Below are 21,112 nucleotides of genomic sequence, written 5' to 3' on the forward strand. Positions count from 1 at the left end.
AGCCGAGTCAAAAATATAGCGGTTCCCCATCTCAGCCCAGAAAGCAGGTATCCCCACTTTGTTGTGCATTTCCTCTGGGTACTGGGGTAGTGTGGGAACTACCAACACAACTCCTTCCTGTCACCTTCCCTGGTGGAGTTGTGCATGGCGTGTGCCTTGGAACATTTTGTCTCTGGCCGAGTTCAAAAATCAGCGGTTCTCCCAGCTCAGCCCAGAATGCAGGTAGCTCATATTTTGTTGTGTCTTTACATTGTCTACCGGGGCAGAGTGAGAACTGCCAACAGAATTTCTTTCTGGCACCTCTCCCGGTGGAGTTGTGCATGGGGTGTGCCTTGGAATATTTTGTCTCCATCCGAGTCTAAAAGTCAGCGGTTCCCCATCTCAGGCCAGAAAGCAGGTAGCCCAACTTTTGTTGTCTCTTTGCACTGTCTGCCGGGGCAATGTAAAATCTACCGACACAAGTCCTTCCCGTCACCTTCCCCAGTGGAGTTGTGCATGGGGTGTGCCTTGGAACATTTTGTCTCTGGGAGATTCCAAAAGTCAGTGGTTCCCCATCTCAGCCCAGAAAGCAGGTAGCCCAATTTTGTTGTGTCTTTACACTGGCTACCAGGGCAGTGTGAGAAGTACAAGAACAATTCCTTTCTGGCACCTTCCCCCGTGGAGCTGTGCATGGGGTGTGCCTTGGAACATTTTGTCTCCAGCCGAGTCCAAAAGTCTGTGCTTCCCCATCTCAGCCCAGAAAACAAGTAGCTCCACTATTGTGGTGCCTTTCCTCTGACTACTGGGGCAGTGTAAGAACTACCAACAGAACTCCTTCCTGTACCTTCCCCGGTGGAGTTGTGCATGGGGTATGCCTTGGAACAGTTTGTCTCTGGCCGAGTTCAAAAATCAGCGGTTCCACATGTCAGCCCAGAAAGCAGGTAGAACAACTTTTGTGGTGCCTTTCATGTGGCTACCGGGGCAGTGTGAGAACTACCAACAGAATTCCTTCCTGGCACCTTCTTTGGTGGAGTTGTTATCGATTTGTTAATAAGTTAAGATTGATTGACTTTATTTGATTGATTAATTGATTTATAAAATTTAAAAATAGAAGGATAAGAAATATTTTTAATGAAACTTATAGTTGCACAGTAAAAGTTGTTATGAGATCTTCTGTACGTCTTGTACCAAGGCTAGAAGAAGGGCCTAGAACTCTTGTTAAGACATAGGTAATAACTCTAGGGTTGAAATGTTCCTTTGTATTTAATCAGTCTTCTGTATGCAGAGGTGCATTGAAATGTCAGAGGATGAGATTAATGGGAACTGGGGAGAGTCGACTGGAACATCTTGTAGGTGCCTGCCAAGAAACCGTGAACTTTAGTAAAAGGTAATTCCGGCAGGGGGAGATCGCGACCACCGACTCATATACCACCTACCCAAATCGTACCCCAGACCCATTTCTAGACCTTTCTAAGCTTTACTGCGCAGAATCGGATATAGGAGGAGAGTATGTAAATGATTTACGGGAAATGTTATGATTATGCACGAATAATTAACGAATATGTACGAATAAGTTCTATATATGGAATCTTATTTTGGGACCTGGTGTGCGTTGATCGTGAGAGGACTCGCTCACGCACCCGGCCGTCAATAAAGAAGTGTCTGCTTATCTACATCACATTGGTGTCGATAAGTTCTTCATTCCGAGATTTCGGTAACAGTTTTGGCGACCCAGATGGGACCTCGCTGAAGGAGACCAGAGGAGTCGGGGACCTGATCGGTTCCGGCCGGCACCGAGGATTTCTCGGGGATACCCATCGATCCCCGATCCATAAGGCTCTTCGCGGCATTCCCTGGATTTTTGGGTAAGCCACTTCTTTTTTTTAATTGTAGTAAGTAAGTGCACTAGAGGAAGTGGGTAGGAGTCCCACTATAATAAGTGTATGGTAAGGAGTGGGATGGAGTCCCACCAGTGGGTTGGAGTAACACTGAGTAAGTCTACCTGTCAGATGTGGTGAAAGACCTGCGCAGGGTAGGACTAGGAGTCTGCCCGTAAGACATGTGTGAAAGCTATTGCAGGGTTGGACAAAAGTGTAGACAAGAGAAACTATATGCTATAGTGTTCTCTATGGTAGTGCCTCTAACAAGAAGTTAGAAGGTTTTGGTGTTCTTTGTTGTTTTGTGAGTTTGTGTATTAAGAAGAAAATTAAGAGATATAATATTGTGTTATATGTTTGTTTAAAGTAACTGTGGGAAAGTGTGAGTGTGGCTGTAAGGGTGAAACGTATAATTGAGCACGAAAGCGAGTGTGGAGTGTGGATCCGCGGATCGGAGTGACAGAGTTGAATAATTGTGTATTGTATTGTGAGTAATTACACCATGGCAACTAAGTTAACTCGGTTGTTTAAAAGTAAAGGCATGGGTAATCTTGCTGTAAATGACAAAATCCCAAAAAATTCTTTGTTGGGATGTTTATTGGCATATTGGGGAAATTTACAGGATGATCTGCAAAAGAGCCAGGAGATTGAGTATTGTAATAATTCGAGTATTGTAATAATTGGTGGCCTTTGTATATATTGGATGATCAGGAAAAGTGGCCCACAAATGGCACACTGAATTATAACACTATTTTGCAGTTAATGCTGTATTGTAAAATAGAAGGGAAATGAATAAAATGCCAGGTGTGGATTTGTTTTTTTACTTAAGACAAAGAAAGGATTGGCAGGATGAATGTAAGCTAACTATTAGAGATAACTTGGTAATGGCTATAACTTCTGATAATAAGAAAGTGGAAAAAAGTGTTGTTTAAATTGTGAGGTTGGGAGTGGATACAGGAGCGACATTTTTCTATTAAATACCTGTAAAGGAAAAACTGGAACAAAACCAGGCCATTCCTGCAACCCCTGGATTTGAAATTTGGAAGTAAGATAATTACACATGAATTTTTGTATGTACCAGAATGTCCGATACCCTTCTTAGGAAGAGATTTGTTATCCAGATTAAATGCACAGAGTGTTTTTGACGAAGGAGAACTTTTCTTGAAAATACCTGAGTCAAAAACGGGAGAAATCCTGATGATACAAGAAAAGCTAAAGGAACAAGAAATTCCACCGGAGGTGGATTTGGCAGTGATCCCTACTGTATGGGAAACAAATATTCCTGGTAAATTGAAACTAGCAGAACCTGTTAAAATAGATTTGAAGGAAGGCGCAGGAACAGTGAGAATTAAACAGTATCCAATCAAACCGGAAGTGAGACAGGAATTGAAGAAATTGATTGATAAATTTTTGGAGTATAAAATTTTGGAAGAGTGTGAATCTGAGTATAATACTCCTATTTTACCAGTCAGAAAACCTTCGGGTGAATATAGACTGGTACAAGACTTGAGAGCAGTAAATCAAATAGTTAAGGATATTTATCCTGTAGTAGCAAACCCTTATACACTGTTAACAGCATTGAGGGAGACTTATCAGTGGTTTACAGTGCTTGATTTAAAAGCTGCTTTCTTTTGTATACCTTTGGAAAAGGAAAGCAGAAAACTGTTTGCTTTTGAATGGGAAAATCCTCAAACCGGGCAAAAGATGCAGCTGACATGGACTAGATTACCCCAAGGATTTAAAAACAGTCCAACTCTTTTTTGGAAATCAGTTAGCAAAGGAATTTGAAATCTGGAAACAGGACAAACCAAGACCTGGGCATTTACTTTTACAATATGTGGATGACATATTGATTGCTACAGAAGAAAGATGTATTTGTATACAGGTGACTATTGACCTTTTGAATTTCCTGGGACTAAATGGGTACAAAGTATCCAGGAAGAAAGCCCAGATAGCCTGCCAGACTGTGATATATCTCGGCTTTGAGATTTTAAAAGGACAACGACAATTAGGAAAAAATCACAAAGAAGCTACTTGTGGTATACCTGAGCCGAGAAATATTCATGAACTCAGAGCATTTCTGGGAATGACTGGGTGTTGTTGCCTTTGGATCATGAACTATGGGCTAATAGCTAAACCGCTGTACGAGGCCCAAAAGAATTCCCCCTTTGTATGGGGCCCACAACAGCAAAAGGCTTTTGTAGAGTTAAAACACGCCTTAATGTCTGCACCTGCCTTGGGACTGCTGGATCTAACCAAAGATTTCCAGCTGTTTGTACATGAAAGGCAACACCTGGCACTGGGCGTGTTAACCCAGAAGATGGGAAGCTGGAAACGACCAGTCGGATATTTCTCTAAACAACTGGACACAGTGAGCAAAGGGTGGCCAAACTGCCTTCGAGCAGTGGCCGCAACAGTGATGCTCATACAAGAAGCTCGGAAATTGACTTTGGGAAGAACAATAACAGTCTATGTCCCACACATGGTGATAACTGTCCTAGAACAGAAGGGGGGACATTGGCTGTCTCCGAGCCGAATGATGAAATACCAGGTGGTATTGATATGGAGAAATAGTGTGAAATGGGGACGCTTAACACCGACTGTGATTGTATATGTCTGCTCAGGACTGTGGGTATGGTGACTGGTCATGGGTGCGGTGTCTGGTCACATAGGCACACAGCTCTGAGGAGACAACTACAGTTTTTGAGGAGATGCCTGCCCTTCTTCCTCTAACAAAGGGGAGACGGGGAGACGCCTGCCCTTCTTTCTCTAAGAAAGGGGCTATTTAAAAGAGAATGAGAAAAGATGAGAGACATTCCAATGCTATCTAGAGGGAGGGAGTGCTAAGTCTCCTTGCTGGAGAAGATTGGATGGTCACAAGGACATGAATCACCTTTCCTTGCTGAAGAAGATCGGATGGTCACAAGAACACGAATCACCTACAAACCTGCAAGACCACCACATTCCAGGAAATGGACTGATAAACTAATTAACATAGGAAGCGGTGTTTAGGTAACGAATATGTATAGGCGTTAATTGAGTATTCATTTGTTTTATTGTATAAATGTGGGATGGTTCGTCACTTCGGGTATGCACGCTTGTGGAGGAGCGATCCCCCGTGCATCTGCGTGCACTAAACATACCTACTTTATAACTTTCGAGTTATAGTCTAATTCCGCACGTCAATTCAGTGCCAGAGTCGACTTTGGTACCAAACAAATCTCCCACCAACCAGCTGAATGTCCTGAGACCTCACTGGAAAGGTGAAAACTTTGCTTGTCCATTGCAAGTAGGGTGATGTGCTGGGGGCTTTCCCTTAACCCCAAGGACACAGCCACACGTGGTAAGATCTCCAATTTTTCCCATCTAATCCCATCTCTGGGCATGGCTTTTTTCATACAATACCAGTTGGAAAGAGTTGCATGTGCATGGACAGTCCCAGCTTGGACCTGTTGGAACATGGGGACCATTTTCCTTCAGAAGTCATGCAGGGAAATACAGCGTTCAGTGTCTTTGGCCTGTAGGAGCAAAGATCCAGCATAACACATGAAATCCTTGTTAGCCTTAGGACCTTCCTTAAAAGCAAAGGAAGAACATAACGTTCAAAGACAGAGTGATGCCATGGGGCAAGCAGGGTTTCGGGAACCTGGAAGAGCACAGGAGAGATCTGAAGCTTCCAGTTGTCCTGCCCTGCAACATCACTGGCCAGCAGCTCACTGGTAGTGGCCACCGACCAGAAAAAAAGAAGAGAGCTGGTCCCTGGTATAAGTCAGGAGACCATATTCACAAAGATCCCCTGTTAATGAGCACCATTTGCTTTCTAGTAATGCTTAAGACAGTGAACCTGATCTTGTGCATGCAAAAGGAAAATTACGCAGCAATGCCTTCATGCTGTAAGATGATGGCTTGATGATCTTAAAAGGTCTTTTCCAACCTCAACAATTCCATGAATCTATGATTCTGTGAAGGGCAGTGCATTACAGTTGGGGCCATAAATCCCAGCAAGGGCCTTGCAACGGCTCTAAAGGTCAGAATAATCATTTCCAAGTTGCCACAGCATCTCAAGCTATAAAAGAGCTGCGTTCAAAGGTTTTGTGCTCCATTCTTACCCCTGTTCAATAGCCCATTTCATAATGAGAAGTCACCAGCTTTCCTCCCTGTGTTTCAGGTTTCAGTATTAATGGCATTGATGAGGCTTGGATTATGATTACGTGAAACTGGCAACGAGAAACACATAAAGTCCAAAATAGAAAAAAGCCCAAATACACAAAAAAAAGTGTTATTACTGGTGCTGCGAGCTCCTCTTTCCCACAAGAGGGCACCCAGTGTTTGCAGAACTACTGCTTGGCCTTTGGGTGCTTTCTCCAGCAGCAGGTCACACTGTACCAGCAGTAGCCAACGGGTCTGGGAGAGCTGGCAGGTTGTGTTGTGTTTGGCTCCTCCTGCTTGTATCCAGCTGTTAAACCAGCTGAAAAAATACATTACGGTAACATTTCCATGTCTGTATTTTCTATCATTGCTGCAGGGGTGATCCTGCAGATCAGTGACAAGAGCAAGAGAAAAGCATAGGAAACAAGCTTCCTGTTAGTATGTGATTTGTGCAATGAGAACATATGAAATCCCTTTATAAAATGATGCCTGTCGCACAGGGACTGTGGGATGGCAGCATTTGGAAGTTTAGACAGAGGTGCAATAGTGAGATTCAGTGTATCAAATTTTATTCTCTCTCCTTTTGGGTTGGTTTGTTTTGTTTTTTTTTTTTCCCATGCCAGAGTAGCAGCTGAACCAGCAAAAGCACAGCACTGGGACAGAGGCAGAATTTTTTCTAATAGTGCTCCGAAGGGGCTTTTTAAAAATGGGTTTGCTAAGACGTCTGTCATTAAGAATAAGGGATCCTGCCCCAATGCAGGGAGATGCTCTGAGACATTTTTGCAGGTCCTTTCCTGTGGGATTACCCTTTCCATTTATGAGACATGCATCAAAATCTCGTGGGAGGCAGCCTTGCTGTCTCCAGCAAGCAGTTTCTGCCTGAATTTGTGCATTTTGGCCTCGAGAGGTTGTAAGAGAGGAGGGGAAAAACCCCTTGCTTTCCACTGCTGCTGCATCCCAGGATGGAATTTCCTCTGGGAACCCTTTGATCTCTGCTCACCAGCACTCACACAAAACTCCTGCACATCCCCTGCATTTCGGTAGATGGGATCCTGGCATCCCAGCTGTTCCAGATTTATTGGGGGTGAAGGTGGTGGTGAGGTGTTGCCTTTTAGCCCCAGGGTATTAGTGGCCTTGGTGTGTCACCTTGTATCTTAAGTAAAAGCCATTCTGACTTTCCCAAGCTTTTTATACAGAAAGCAGCAACTTCTGTCTTTTCTTTGTAGCTGTAACTAGCTCTGCTGGCTCTTCTCCCACATTCCTGGTATAGATAAATTCACTCACAGCTGTTTAAGCCAGTCCTTCCTCCACCAGCCTTTATGCTTTTTCCCAGTGCTAAGTAAGAAACAGAATTTCCTCGAGGTCTCTTTTGTCTACTGACGACATCACAGCCTGCAGTACCTCAACCTGGCTCTTTACAGGGTCCTCAGCTACCTTCCACATGGGTTGTAGTTCTTTCCCCTTGTTGCTAATAATTCCCTTGTCTTCTGACTATAGTCCCCCTGCAATCAGGGATATCATCTTCCAAGAGGCCTCAAAAGAGCTGGTTTTGTTTGGGAAATAGAACCTTAAAGCTAAGTAATCCCAGACGGATGTAACCAGAAATAGCTGTGGTGTAGCAATAAACTGAACTTTGACCAAATGAAGGATTTACAAGCTTTTCTTCCTGATGACTCTTTTTTGATGGCACAGTGGCTGCGTATGAAGTCACGGTATGAGACCTAACCATCACAGAGCTCACTGGTGATGGTACTTCGCTTAGAGCGTTGCATGGAGATAGGAATCATTTTCTCTCACAGTAAGATGTAGTTATTCCTGGACTGAAGCACAGCAAGGACACAATTTAGGAAAGAGAAGCCTTTACCTAGTAAGATTTTACTAACCATGAAGGAAATGAAGTCTAAAAATGAGCTAAAACAAAGCATTGATTTCTGTGGAAAATGAAAAGCAACTTTTCCTTTTTTGTTTGGGCTGCTGCAGATCACAGGTGCACATGGAATAGAGCCACACGATGCACAGGTCAGAAGGGACACATGGAGGTCAGCTCATCGCAGCTTCTGCTCAGAGCAGGTTCAGGTAGATTGCTCAGTGCCTTGTTCCTGTCAAATTTTGATTGCCTCTAAGGATGGAGATCCCACATCCTCTCTGGGCCCCTGTCCCAGTGTCTGAATACCTCCATGGTGAACTAATTTTTCCTCACATCTAACCAGAATTTCCCTTCTTGCAATTTGCGTCCATTGCCTTTTGTTCTTGGTCCGTTTTTCCTACACTCTCCACTAGGTAGATGCAGACAGCAGTAAGACCCCACCCTTTGCCTTCTCTCCTCCAGGCTGAACAAGCCCAGGTCTCTCTGTCTCTCCTGGTACACCACATGGCTCCAGCCCCCCAGCAGCCTGGTGGCCCTGACCACCGAGGGTGGGCAGCCTCACTCCAGCCCTTCCTCTGCCAGCAAGGCCAGCACTGGACATGGCACTCCAGATGTGGCCCCACAAGTGCTGAAGAGAGCGAAGGATCACCTCGCTCAGCCTGCTGGCTAACACGCTTGCTATCTAGCCCTGTACGCACCGGCCTTTGCTGCACCTTGTTGACTCAGGCTCAGCTGAGGACCTCAGGCCAGGCTCTGCAGAGCTGCTTTCTATGCATCTGGCGTCCAGCCTGTGCTGATGCACGGAGCTGTTCCCTCCCCGTGCAGGACTTGGCACTTGTCTCTTGCTGAACTTAATTTGCAAGCGCACGTTTAGGCAATAGGTGGCACTGATGGTTGATGTAGCTTGCATTGTCACCAGGAGAGTGTCGCTGCGGAAGAGAAAGCCAGCAGAGGAGACACCTGGGTTGTTTCGCTGGGAGCTGTGGCTAGGCGAGGAGGAGCGGACATGTGGCAGGAGATGCTTCCAAACGCCTGGTGCGATCTCTTTGGCACAGGGAGGAGGGACTGTAAACAGGGGTCCCCAGGGTTGGGGCAGGAGAAAGGCCCGGTGGGGTCCACCAGGCCATCGGTGGGTGGGAGCATGCAGCTGAGCTTTCCTGAGCATGGGTAGGGAGGAGGTTTTATAAGACTGAGCCTTGTTCTGTGCCACTCAGAGAGCTGTTTCTGGGACATGCTTGCTTTGTTAGCAGTGCCGAGTTTGTGCTGTTGCCGTGATAACTGGTTTCGTGCCTCTGACTCACTAAACTCCAGGATGTAAGTGCAGGGGGTTGTTATTACCTGTTGCATAAGCTACTCAGCCTCCAGGGAGGTGGAGGCTGACACTGTTTACTCTTAGGAGCTCTTGGTCTTCTTTGTCTGGGAGTGGTTTCAGGAGATGCTTCCTTAAAAATCACATAGACTGTCTCAGAGATCAATTACCCAATTGCCTTCACTACTGCTGGGGTGTCCAGTACAGGCACTGTGTTCTGCATCACAGGTAGCAGTGGGAAAGGGTACCAGGCAACAGGAAACACCCAGTGGACTTGGTTTTTCATGGAGTTTCCTGTCCTTTTTAATTTTTTTTTGTCTCAAGGCATCGTAATTATGACACCAAACAGCTCCCTCATCTAGCTGCAGAGTAACAAGACTTTCTCTGTTGCTTCTAAGTTTTTGGTAGATTTTAGATTCTGCTTTTCTTGCAAGAGAATCTACCAGGCTAAAAGAGAACCAACGAGGATGTTTTCTTTTTCTTGCGGGCAGATGAGACCTAAAAGCTTGGTATCCAGTCAGGAGCAGTTGGAAGTAGCAAAGGTACAGCAGCTCACTGAACCTGAACAGGGAAGGGTCCCACAAGCTGCTCCTCATGCCAGCCCTGGGCAGGATGAGTACCACATGGCTGGCAGCAGAGTAACCCTTGAGCTTGGAAGTCCCCTGCCAAGGCTGGGCACCTATCGCTACACAGCTGCCAAAATAAACTATTTACTTGGCTGAAGTAACACAGCCCTCTGTAGGATGAAACACCGCAAGGACACCTACCCAGTTGTTCAGTGCCTTTTATTTAAATTGCGCTGAAGGAGGGAATATTATTGTGACAAACTATCCAGCTAAAACACAGCCCAGAAACACTGTCTCTGTTGCCAGCCAGCTGAACAGCTTGTGATCCCATGGCTGCGCGGTAAATGGTGCTGGCAGGGGATGTTCCTTGCACCATCCCCAAGGGATGGTACCATTCAGACAACACTATCAGACCAAGAATCTTTCCCACCCCACCCCCACCCCCATTTTCTAGGGATGGCACCTTGTCCCGGATCAGGTAAGTGAAATAGCTGCTCTGTGCTGAGGAGTTCACTTTTTATTAGCACCTGGGCTGGGGCACAGCATAGTCCCTTCCATACCCTGTATGACAAAAAATCTTCATTCAGTCTTCTTTGAGCCCCCTGCAATAGCCCCAGACAGCTCTGCTAATCCCCAAGGGAAGCTGGAGAGCTTGAGGCACAGGTCAGGGGGATGGGAAGGGACACTACATTTAGGACTGATTGCTGAAGGGTTTGAACGGTTTTAAAACATTGCTGTCTGTCTGTTAAATCCAGCTCTGGCGCCTTAGCTCCCACACCTCAAGAAAGTCTGAAACTTTGCTGTCTAGGTAAGAAAAAGAGGCACCAGACAGACAAGTTGAGACCTTTACCTATGGACAGCTATGGTGGAGGGCTAGCGTTGCCCTAAAAGATGACTGAATCTGTAGGGGAGCTATGTATATAGCACAGTCAAGGGGCATGTCTAGCACATCCAGCTGTCTCCAGCAGCTGAAAACTCTTGTCTCTGCTCCTCAGCCCACTCTGTGCAGTTTTTATTCCTGAAGCTGTCCAGGTGCTACTATCCCATTCACTTCAGTACCTGCCTTAAAACAGATAGATCCAGATCCTACTGATCCTTGTCTCCCAGGGCACACCTGGTTCATAAGGAGAGGGACAGAGAAGCCTTGTGATTAACAAGTCCTGATCAGCGAAGGCTTAAGGTCCCTAAGAAACACTGGTAGCTGTAACCCTGCCACAAATCCTGCCTGCGATCTTCAAAAATAACAGAAACACCCAGCCCCTGCTGACTGCATGGGGTTTGTTACTCACGTCCAACCAATGTGACTACAAGCCTCAGCATAGTCCCTTTACCCTTGACACTTCTGTTGGGCGCAAACAATTTTATGCCTCCCCAGGTCATTTAAATGTTCTCAGAGGAATGCAGTCCTGGTCCCTGTGGCCGCTCTGGGCGTTGGAGGGATGCTGGTTTACTGGCTGAGGTCTAGACACAAGATCAAGACTATTGAAATGGGCAATGGATGGTGGGGCTCAGATGAAAGACCTCTAAAAGGGAAAGAAGATGAAAGTATCTGTCCCTTCAAGATTGAAACACCTGACAAAGAAATCGAGGTACCCGTGCCTGGGAGGTAAGGAGGGGCAGAAAGCTGCGAGGTGGAGCCAGTTCATCACCCACCTTACTGCTTTGAGGTGATGCCTTGGGGGCAATAGCCAGCGCAGGTCCGTTAGATGATGCTCTGGCTCACTGCCCTTTACGAATGGGATTTGAGCTCAGATTCACTGCAATGTCTTTATGCTTTCTGAGACCACAGACTCTCAATGCAACCTGGGGCTGCTCCTGCAGAAAGGCCATGCTTTGAGCAGCAGAATTTGACAGCAGGTCTGCAGTGGTGGAATGGGGTGGGAGGGCACCGGGATAGCAAAGGCACCAGTAGGGCAGGACTGAGGGGCTTCCGCAGAGGACAGGGTTGGAAGGGTGAAGAAGGATGGGGTCCTTCTTCCTTCTGTCCCTACAAGCCTGTCACTAATTATCTGGCCAACTAGCAGTTGGTAGCACAGGCTGAGCTGCTTATTCTTCTCTCAGCTGGCAGTGCTGGCAAGTTCCTAGGGCCAAAAACCCTAAAGCGAGTTAGCAGTAAGGCAAGCGTAGAACCCACTACTCCTGGGTGCCCTAGGGGAACTGCTAACCTGTAGAGAAATATATTCTCCATATAAATGATTCAGGAAGTTATACAGAGTATGGCACTGCTTCAGGAGGGCTTGTGGTGTCCCAGAGAGAGACACAGAAGCCGGTGGAGCCAGGAGAGCCTGTTCATGCCTGCCTTAGCATAGGGCACATGCAGGCATCTGGCCAGCCTTGCAAGAGCTCCTGTCCGCAGGACCTGCATCGCCGCCTGGAGCAGGTCCGCTACACACCGCAGCTGGAAGGGGCTGCCTTCCGCTACGGCTTCACCTCCAGCTACCTGCAGAAGGTGGTGGCCTACTGGAGGAACCAGTTTGACCGACGCAAGCAAGTGGAAATCCTGAACAAATATCCCCATTTCCGAACCACCATTGAAGGTGAGGGGGTCTCTGTGGCTTGAGCAGGTCTCACTCTGAAATGCACAGAGAGAATGGGGGGCTTTAAGAGGTTACTCTATTAAGACAACAGTGTGCATAACAGCTTAATGAAGGATCAGTAGTGGAGGCTATGTTATTAGTAACCCTCTATAGATTAAGATCATTGCACAGTGGTGATAAGATTAGATCTGCTTGAAGATGGGCTTCATCTGGCTCTGAACCTGCACTAAATAACAATGAGGTTTTCTTCTGCTATTGCCTTGAAGCCACCTTTGAAAACTGTAAAATTTACCCAGGCCCTGAGGTTGGAATATCCACCACCACCACCCAGTTTAGCCAGGTGAGGTTAGCCAGACTTTAGATAAGTGATCTGCAGGTTAAACTTATATCCTGCGCTTACTTTTTCCATGTTTCTCTTTCTATCACCCACACATTTTGTAATTTAGTCATGTTTTTGCACGTGTCTTAGCTGCATTATGCTATTCATTGAAGTGCAGCTGTACTTATATACTGTAAGACCAATTTCTCAGGAGGTGGATGCTCAGTCTCCTGTGACCCTAGTAACTGGGACTGGGATCAATACCTCTGTCTGTAAGTAAAAGATGAGACACAGGTAAAATACCAGGCATGTCCTTTCAGCTAGGCATCTTCTTGCCATGGGTTGATTGTGTACCTTCTGCTGTGAATGCTAATCACAGTTTTGCCACCCTCCTTCTTCAGAGTTCGGAACAGAAACTGTGATGGAACTAAGGCTTTAATTTATCTGTCTGGATGTGTGGCAGGGATTGATATCCATTTTATCCGCGTGAAGCCCTCCTATGTCCCTCATGGTCAAGCTGTTCGACCTCTGCTGATGGTCCACGGCTGGCCTGGCTTCTTCTACGAGTTCTACAAGACCATCACTCTACTCACAGAGCCAGCTGAGCATGGCCTGAATGAGGGTGACATGGTGTTTGAGGTCATCTGCCCATCCATCCCAGGATATGGCTTCTCTGAGGCACCACACCAGAAAGGTGAGCGATGAAAAGGCGCTGTTGGAATTGCCAGGTTCTTGGAGCCTCAGTCATCCCTGGCCCTCACCAGGGAATGCAGTCTGTGAATGCAGATGCTTGGCTCTGCACTAACACCCATGTGGCTGAGGCTCTGGGGCTGGCTGTGGAGATCTGGAAGGTAATGGTAGCTGGAAACCAGGTCTGCTTTCCACTTTATCCACTTTCCACTGAATTTCCATCTTGTGTTCACTGTATTGCCAAGGAGCAAGGCAGAGCAGCATAGCACACTGTGCCTTTACACAGCAGCATAAACATGTGCCTCTGTCAGGCCATGATCTTTGGCCAGGGGATGATACACCAAGACAAACAGGTTTCCTCTGTTTCTCTTTACCTACAGGCTTTGACAGCAAAGCAACTGCTCGGAAATTTCATAAGCTGATGAATAGATTGGGCTCCAAAGAATACTACCTACAGGGAGAAGACTGGGGATCTCTTATTACCACAAACATGGCCCAGATGCTGCCACAGTGAGTAGCAAAGGGAATCAGTGCAGAGAAGGTTTCTCCAGTTCTTACCCTACCTTCTGGCTCCACGATCCGGGTCCTGCCTTCTGTTTGCCCTGCCTCTCATCGCCTTCTGCTTTGTTTTCTCCAGGGGTATCCCCACCCCTGTGCATTCAGTCATATTCACGTGCTTTGCATTGACAGTGGTATTTGCATTCTCACGCTTTCTAAATTTCATAGAATCATAGAAGCATTTAGGTTGAAAAGACCTTTAAGATCATTGAGTCCAACCATAAACCTAACACTGCCAAGTCCACTGCTAAACCAGGTCCCTAAGTGCCACATCTACACACCTTTTAAATACCTCTACCACTTCCCTGGGCAGCCTGTTCCAATGCTTGACAACCCTTTTAGTGAAGAAATTTTTCCTAATATCCCATCTGAACCTCCCCTGGCACGACTTGAGGCCATTTCCTCTCATCCTATCACTTGTTACCTGGGAAAAAATGACCAACACCCGCCTTGTTACAACCTCCTTTCCTGTAGTTTTAGAGAGCAAGAAGGTCTCCCCCAAGCCCCCTTTCCTCCAGACTAAACAAGCCCAGTTGCCTCAGCTGTTTCTCATAGGACTTGTTCTCTAGACCCTTCACCAGCTCCGTTGCTCTTCTTTGGACACATCTTTCTTGTAGTGAGAGGCCCAAAACCGAACACAGTATTCGAGGTGCAGCCACACCAGTGCTGGGTACAGCATCACTGCCCTTGTCCTGCTGGCCACGCAATTTCTGACACAAGCCAGGATGCTGTTGGCCTCCCTTATCTACGGAAGAGTTGTACAGAGAAAAATGGAGTGCTGTTTGGCTTCTCTTTCACTAGGCATGGAAGTAAGCTCTGCTGCATTTTGATTTGAGACCTCAAGGATCATCATTCTAAATCAGGAAGGAGATAAATTTAAAATTGGCAGGGAGAAAAGGAAGGAGCTCAGCCTTTCAGCAGCTGATCAGTACCATGAAGTATAGAACTTTCCTGGATGGAGATGACACCAGCTGTACCATTTTTAACTCTCCCAAATTTTTTTGGAAATCACGATAAATGTGAAGGGCTTATGTATTTGGCTTAGTGAAATGCTTCTATTACAGCTCCCGTCAGACTTATTTTCTAGAAAATTTGGAAACAGAAAATGGCTTGATTTAACCTTCTATTCATTAACTTGATTTCAGATCTGTGAATCTTATCTTCGCTGGCAGAGAAGGTTTGAGAAGGATGATTTCCGTGATGCTTGGGGCTTATATACCATGGCTCATAGGCTTTACTAGGGAAGATGTTCGACGTATGTATCCTTTCATCCAGAAGAATATACATGAACTATTGCGAGAGTCTGGATACTTACACATCCAAGCCACCAAACCAGACACTGCAGGTAATGAACCCTCTCTATATCACTGTGAACTTTGTATACTGACTGCTTAAGGCGTATAAAAACATAGTTGAACAAAAGCCAACCATGTTTGAGAAGCAATGAATTCTGGTGACTGAATGCAAGACATGGGGACAAGAGCTGTGTAAAAGGAAGTGAAAAGGAACCGCTTAAAAAAAGACGGAGACTACAAATATCACTTTTCAAGGTCTGTTAAATGGCATACCACTTCTCTATGGCAAAGAACCCCTTTGCAAAAAGCCTCTTAAAGTAAAGCACAGGACCCTGAAATTGAAGCTTCTAGAAATAAATGTGGGTGAAAACAAGAAAAATACCATAAGCAAGTGCAATGTGAATCTTGCAGAAAGGTAGACACAGCCATAATACCTGAAGCCAGAAGCATGATGTAGTGGGACCAGTAGATAAGGAGTCTGAAGAAAGGTACGGCCATCTCAGAAAAGTTAAATGATTTATTTGTATAATATTATCAAAGATTATGAGGTATTCCTTTATTGAAATAAACCCTCATCAGGAAAGACAGCAGAGCTGTCTCAGACTGGCATCAGGTACGGAGACCATAGAAGGAATAGCACCCCATCCTGGCATTTAACTGGAAAAGAGGAAACTCAAAGTGAAACATCAGCTAATGCCTAGTCTGTTGCTTGAACTGATTGCAATATCAGAGAAATAAAAGGAGACAAACCAGATACCAGGTTGGGGTTTTTTGGGTTTTCTTTTCAAAAGCCAAACAATGAAGACAACCCCCAGAAAAACAAAGACCAGTATGTCTAGTGTCTGATCAGAAAACTAGCAGAAATGTTTTTAAAAGGAGAATTCATTTACAGGTGATAATATCACAGGGAAATCATGCTTCAAATATCAGAGCTCTGGCAGGATCAAGAAGCTGTGGACCTAGTAATGGAACATATTTAATTTCCAAGAAAAGTTTTGTTGAGGTTCCTTCTCCCAGTGTTCTTAAAGACATTAAACTGCCTTAAGAAAAAGATTAAGTTCATGGGTTAATAACTAGTTAACATGAGAATTCATGAATATAAATAAGTAAGCAAGTTCCAGGGGAGAGAGAGTATCACAAAAATCTGTGCTGGCACCTGTACCTTTCAATATGATCTTAATTTCTCTACAGATAAAAGTTAATGGTTAAGTGAAAATCTGACACCTATCCAGGGTTTGGTTTAATCTAAAGATAAATGGTTTTGTACCTCTCTGCAGTTAAGTGACTGGTTGATTAAACTGGCCAATAAAAACTGATGTCAACAAAGTGCAAAGCAATTTAAGCAGAGGAAGAAAATCACAATGGGCTCTAGTTTGGTTGCTGCTATGTGAGAGAATCCAAGAGTCAAGGACAGTGCTTTGAAACATCAGCCAGCTCAGACTTTAAGAGAATCTTACAAACTCTTAAAGAAAGCAAAAAGAGAGTAAGACAAAACACTAAATCCATGATATTTAGAATCTGTTCCACCCCTGTTTCATTAATATATTTTATAACCAAAAGAATACAAGAAGGGGAGAAAAAGAACCCTAAAGTGACCAAGCAGCTTCCCTACAAGCACTGTACATAGTCTAGGACTCTTTAACCTGGAAAAAAAGAAGAGCAGGGATTTTGTAGCACACTAAAATTGTGAAAGGTAGAAAATAAATAGGGGGAAAAAATACATATTCCCTGCTTAGTCTCAAAAAATATCTATATTATCAGTTTAGTTCTCATTAGGCAGGTTTAAAGCAAAGCTACAGTATTTTCACTCACCAGAAGCTGTGGTACCTAAGATGTGTACAGGTTGAATCATTAGTAAGCTGCAAACAAGACTGGTATTTCTGAGCATCCACTCCATGAAAGTTGAATACAGTGATTCGGAGACAGCTTTCAGCTCAGAAAATGCTCACCTCCAGACGGGTCATATGCTAGCTGGCACATTTTAGCCTGCCCTACCTTTGCTGGTCAAAGCATTTACATGACTTTGATGTGTAGCAAATCACTTTAGGCCTGACAGCACAGGGAAACTGTTGTGCCAATGCACAAACTTACTTTGCATTAACTATGTCCACTATTAAATTGAAATCACATTGTGCATCATCTTCTACGCAGTCATTCAATGCTAAAGTCACACTAAAATACACTTGAGAGTAGGCAATTCTAAGGATACTGTAAAACTACAGCCTAGAGTGTGGTACAGGAATTTTCCCAAGGCAAGCTCTACCACTGCTGAAGGAATCCCCACCCGTTTTACAGGTTAAAACACAGATATAATATGCTGTGTTTATAATGTTTGTTAGCATTCCCCAAAGGCAGGAGCAGATAGCAGATACACAACACTCCACTGTTTAAATTACATAGAAAGTGAACAGCACTCAGGGTCCCAGTTAGCCATCCTAAGCAGGACAGTGCTCCCAAACAGTTTATCTGAAATTTCTTTTCAGAGTGTAATCCCTTTACATCTGAATTTGCTCTTTCTGCCACACATTACCAAGAAGCCCAGAGGATTTTCTTAACTTCTATTTTCTTCTGTATAGGAATTGCTCAACTTTATAGTGCTGTCAGTTATAGCCAAAATTCCATTGGGGTGAACTTTTCAAGAATAAAGTACTACCAGGGCTAGTAAAATGCACTCTTTACTGAATTCTCATAGAAAACTCTGAAGAATTGATGTAAGTCCAGTTTAACTCCCACTGAAGTATTTGCAATGCCAGGCAACTGCAATGGTTCTCTTCTTCTCTTGAATTAGGTTGTGGACTGAATGACTCCCCTGTGGGGCTTGCTGCATATATATTGGAAAAATTCTCTACCTGGAGAGATAAATCATTTCTGCATAAAGATGATGGAGGCTTGGAAAGGTAAGAAAACAGGTGCTCTTCCATGAGAGGACTCATTAAAAGAATGAGCAATGGTAACTAATGAGGAGATAGGTAAAAGACTGGCCAAAGCTGAATTTTGAGCATGAAAGGTTACACATGACAAGTAGTAGTGTAAACTTACAGCAGACTGCCTGCAAACTACTGCTTCAGCACCGGGCAGTTTTGCTCTGGGCACATGGGTGCCAATTAATTTGCTGCTTGAAAACAAGTGGAGAACAAGAACAACTGTTCTTCAGGGCATGAGCCCAATACAGCATATTGAGAAACAGCTTCCAATGAAACGTCTTCATCTTTTTCTATCAATAGCAAATACACTCTTGATGAGCTTTTGGCCAACGTGATGATTTATTGCGTGACATCCTCCATTGTGTCCTCAATGCGATTCTACAAGGAGAACATCTCCAAGGACCCTGGTCTAGCAGGTGATGCCAGGTAATGAAGTGGTAGGTGTAAGAAAGATTTGCAAATGAGTTTGAACCACGTTTGCCTGTATAAACATTTAGATTACTTAAAACAGCAAACTTAACTTGTTAAAAAAATAATCTAAGTTCTTATTTTCTTTTGATAAAAATAGTTGAGTCATTTTTCTTTTGAACCTGTAATTCACACAAAGTAGCTTGTAGCCAAGACAATGCAGCGGACATATCAAACTATATTCAGTCTTGTGTTCAAAATACAGGTCTATATACTTAGTCACCAAACAAATGTGATCTCTGGCTCAGTTCAGTTAAAACAAAACAGAAAATCAGGAGCATTTCCAAGAGAGACGTTTAAACTGAATTAGGAAGCATACGGCTTAGTGGTGGATAAAACTAACGACTACAAGTGTTAAGCACAAACTTGGGGAAGCAATCTGGAGAGCAGTACCTTCTAACAAACCAAGCACCTTCTAACAGCCACTGACTTTAAGATGACTATAAGAGAGGCTGACCAGAAAATGCTGCAGAACGGAATTCCATGTGATTGATCACACAAACAAATAGAAGAGTCTTTTCCTTTGTAGACTGAGCCAGCTTACCTTTCCTCAACTCATTCGTTACGCTGGTACTATAAATTCTAAAGTAAACTCGAGCAGGCTCATTTCTGACTGTCACAAAGAGGTGATGCGTCTTGCCATTTATCGCAAAACTGTAAAACAAGGTAAGTTTAAAAATAGGAAGCGTTTCAAGATTGAACCATGTGCGAAGTTGGCTCTACTTTACGTTTTTGGGTATAATATTCTCATACTCAAGGAGATTCAAATACAAGCAAAGCTTTTCAGCAGAGTACAAACCACAAAATGTGTCGCTGCGGTGAAGCTCTGCCAGCTGACTGTGGCAATTACTAGAGTCAGGAGGTTTTTATAGAATTTCCCCAGGACTTTTTTCAAAAAGGCACTTAATTAATGTCCTCTAGGTTTGCAGTGTATGTTCCCACAGGGACTGCAGCTTTTTCCTCAGGAGCTAGTACATACACCACGGGTCTGGGCAAAGGAGGTCTTCAAGAACATCATCACTTACTCTTACATGCCACGTGGAGGGCATTTTGCTGCCTTTGAGGAACCAAAGCTTCTGGCACAAGACATCATGCACTTTGTCAGAAAGGTGGAACAGCTGTGAACATGCACTTTAGATACATATATAGAACAGAAGCAAGTTGTTCTGCCACCAGCAGAACCTTTACTTTGAGGGATCAAATAAATCCAATGTAATCACATAGAGAAAACAACATTTCATTTTGATAATCATTACAGTACTAAAATTGTTAATGAAGCTCTAAAGCTTTTCTAAAGAATAAAAGAAAAAACCCCAAAGTAAGCAACTTGTCTTCTTTCACTCCCGGCACCGTATCATTGCTGCACTCATAGTTCAAGTGTAACAGAATACATGAACGGTTTACTGCAGAAACACTGCACTCATCTGGGGAAGAGAGTAGGAAGAAACCAGCCCCTTGATCCTTAGAATGAAGGCTTCTGTTTAAAAGCTTCTTTAAACACTTGAGTGCTAGCGTCTGAAATATGCATTACAAGCAGCTTTGGTGGAAGTGTAAAGGGTTTTGATCTCCTGAGCACAAACACTCCTACGTTCAAGTTATGTTTCATTCAAGAGACCAGGAATTACATATTCAAGTGGGCAGCTGCACACAACGCAGCTTTCTTCATTCTAACAGGTTTTCCCCCTACGGCTAGCTTTAGCAGCTACTACGCTATGTAAACAGATGTTTAATGGATAACAAGGCAGAGACAGCGTTCCTAGTGTGCTCCAAGCTCAAAAATACCAACTTAATTTCCTCTTTGTTCTTTATCATTCCATTCCAAATGGTAAAGTTAAAATATGCACCAAGCGTAGCAGGTTACTTCAACCTTTACCCTCATTTAAAACGATTCTTATCACACCATCGTGCAATTTTTGCTAGCAAGAAGCTGCAAGCAACCTTGCTACCAGTAGGCTCGAGTTTCTCTTCAAATGGGATAGAGCTGTTTGGAGCTGTTAAGCTCACTACATTACAGACACTTCTAAGTAGCTGACTGAAGGTTAAGTCCAGCAGACACCTAGTTTTGACACACTGTTCAAAGCTCTCAAGTGTTTCTCACCCTCCCTCCTTCTCCCATCCTGCACTAGACACCAGGCCAGAAGAAAGGGCTCAAGTTCTGCTCCCAAGTAATACCTTCTGACTTTGAACAGGAGTTTGACAAGTAAAGATAGTGCTGAACTTGATCACACTCGCCTCACTGCCTCTTCACATTTCATAAACATTGAAGAGTCTAAGACTTAGAAGTAAAAGCAAGCAAGAAACTAACTTTTATTGTTGTTGTCTTAAGTGAGAACAAGCTAGCATATTGGGGCAGGAGTCCTATGCAGGAGCGGGCTGGAAACTAATGAGAGAAACAACTAGGTATTGTGAAGGAGAATAGGAAAGATAAACACGGTTATCTAGTGTTTAATAGGTGTCTGCACGCTTGTAGAGATATATAGCTGTGTAACGGCATGAATGATTCCTGCCCTGAGCCTGGTGGCGCATACAGCTGCGGTTTGTGTCCGGGCTCAGAGACGTAAATAGGGGCTTCTC

General features: G+C 44.4%; 1 protein-coding gene and 1 long non-coding RNA gene across 2 annotated transcripts; both read left to right on the forward strand.

Annotated features, from left to right (window-relative positions):
- The first annotated feature begins 10,929 nt into the window (after window positions 1-10,929).
- Window positions 10,930-13,151, forward strand: LOC308055205 (epoxide hydrolase 1-like). The gene is made up of 2 exons (XM_080368940.1): window positions 10,930-11,336; window positions 12,104-13,151. Exons 1-2 carry the CDS (start codon window positions 11,187-11,189, stop codon window positions 12,305-12,307), a joined length of 354 nt encoding a protein of 117 aa, XP_080225066.1. The 5' UTR covers window positions 10,930-11,186; the 3' UTR covers window positions 12,308-13,151.
- Window positions 13,152-14,808: 1,657 nt separating this feature from the next.
- LOC308055224 lies at window positions 14,809-18,395 on the forward strand. Its single transcript, XR_013924482.1, has 3 exons — window positions 14,809-15,196; window positions 17,935-18,043; window positions 18,371-18,395. It is a non-coding gene; the product is annotated as an uncharacterized lncRNA (long non-coding RNA).
- The last annotated feature ends 2,717 nt before the right edge of the window (window positions 18,396-21,112 follow it).

This window comes from Falco punctatus (genome assembly GCF_963210335.1).
Source record: "Falco punctatus genome assembly, chromosome: 18".
Classification (NCBI taxonomy): Eukaryota; Metazoa; Chordata; class Aves; order Falconiformes; family Falconidae; genus Falco; species Falco punctatus.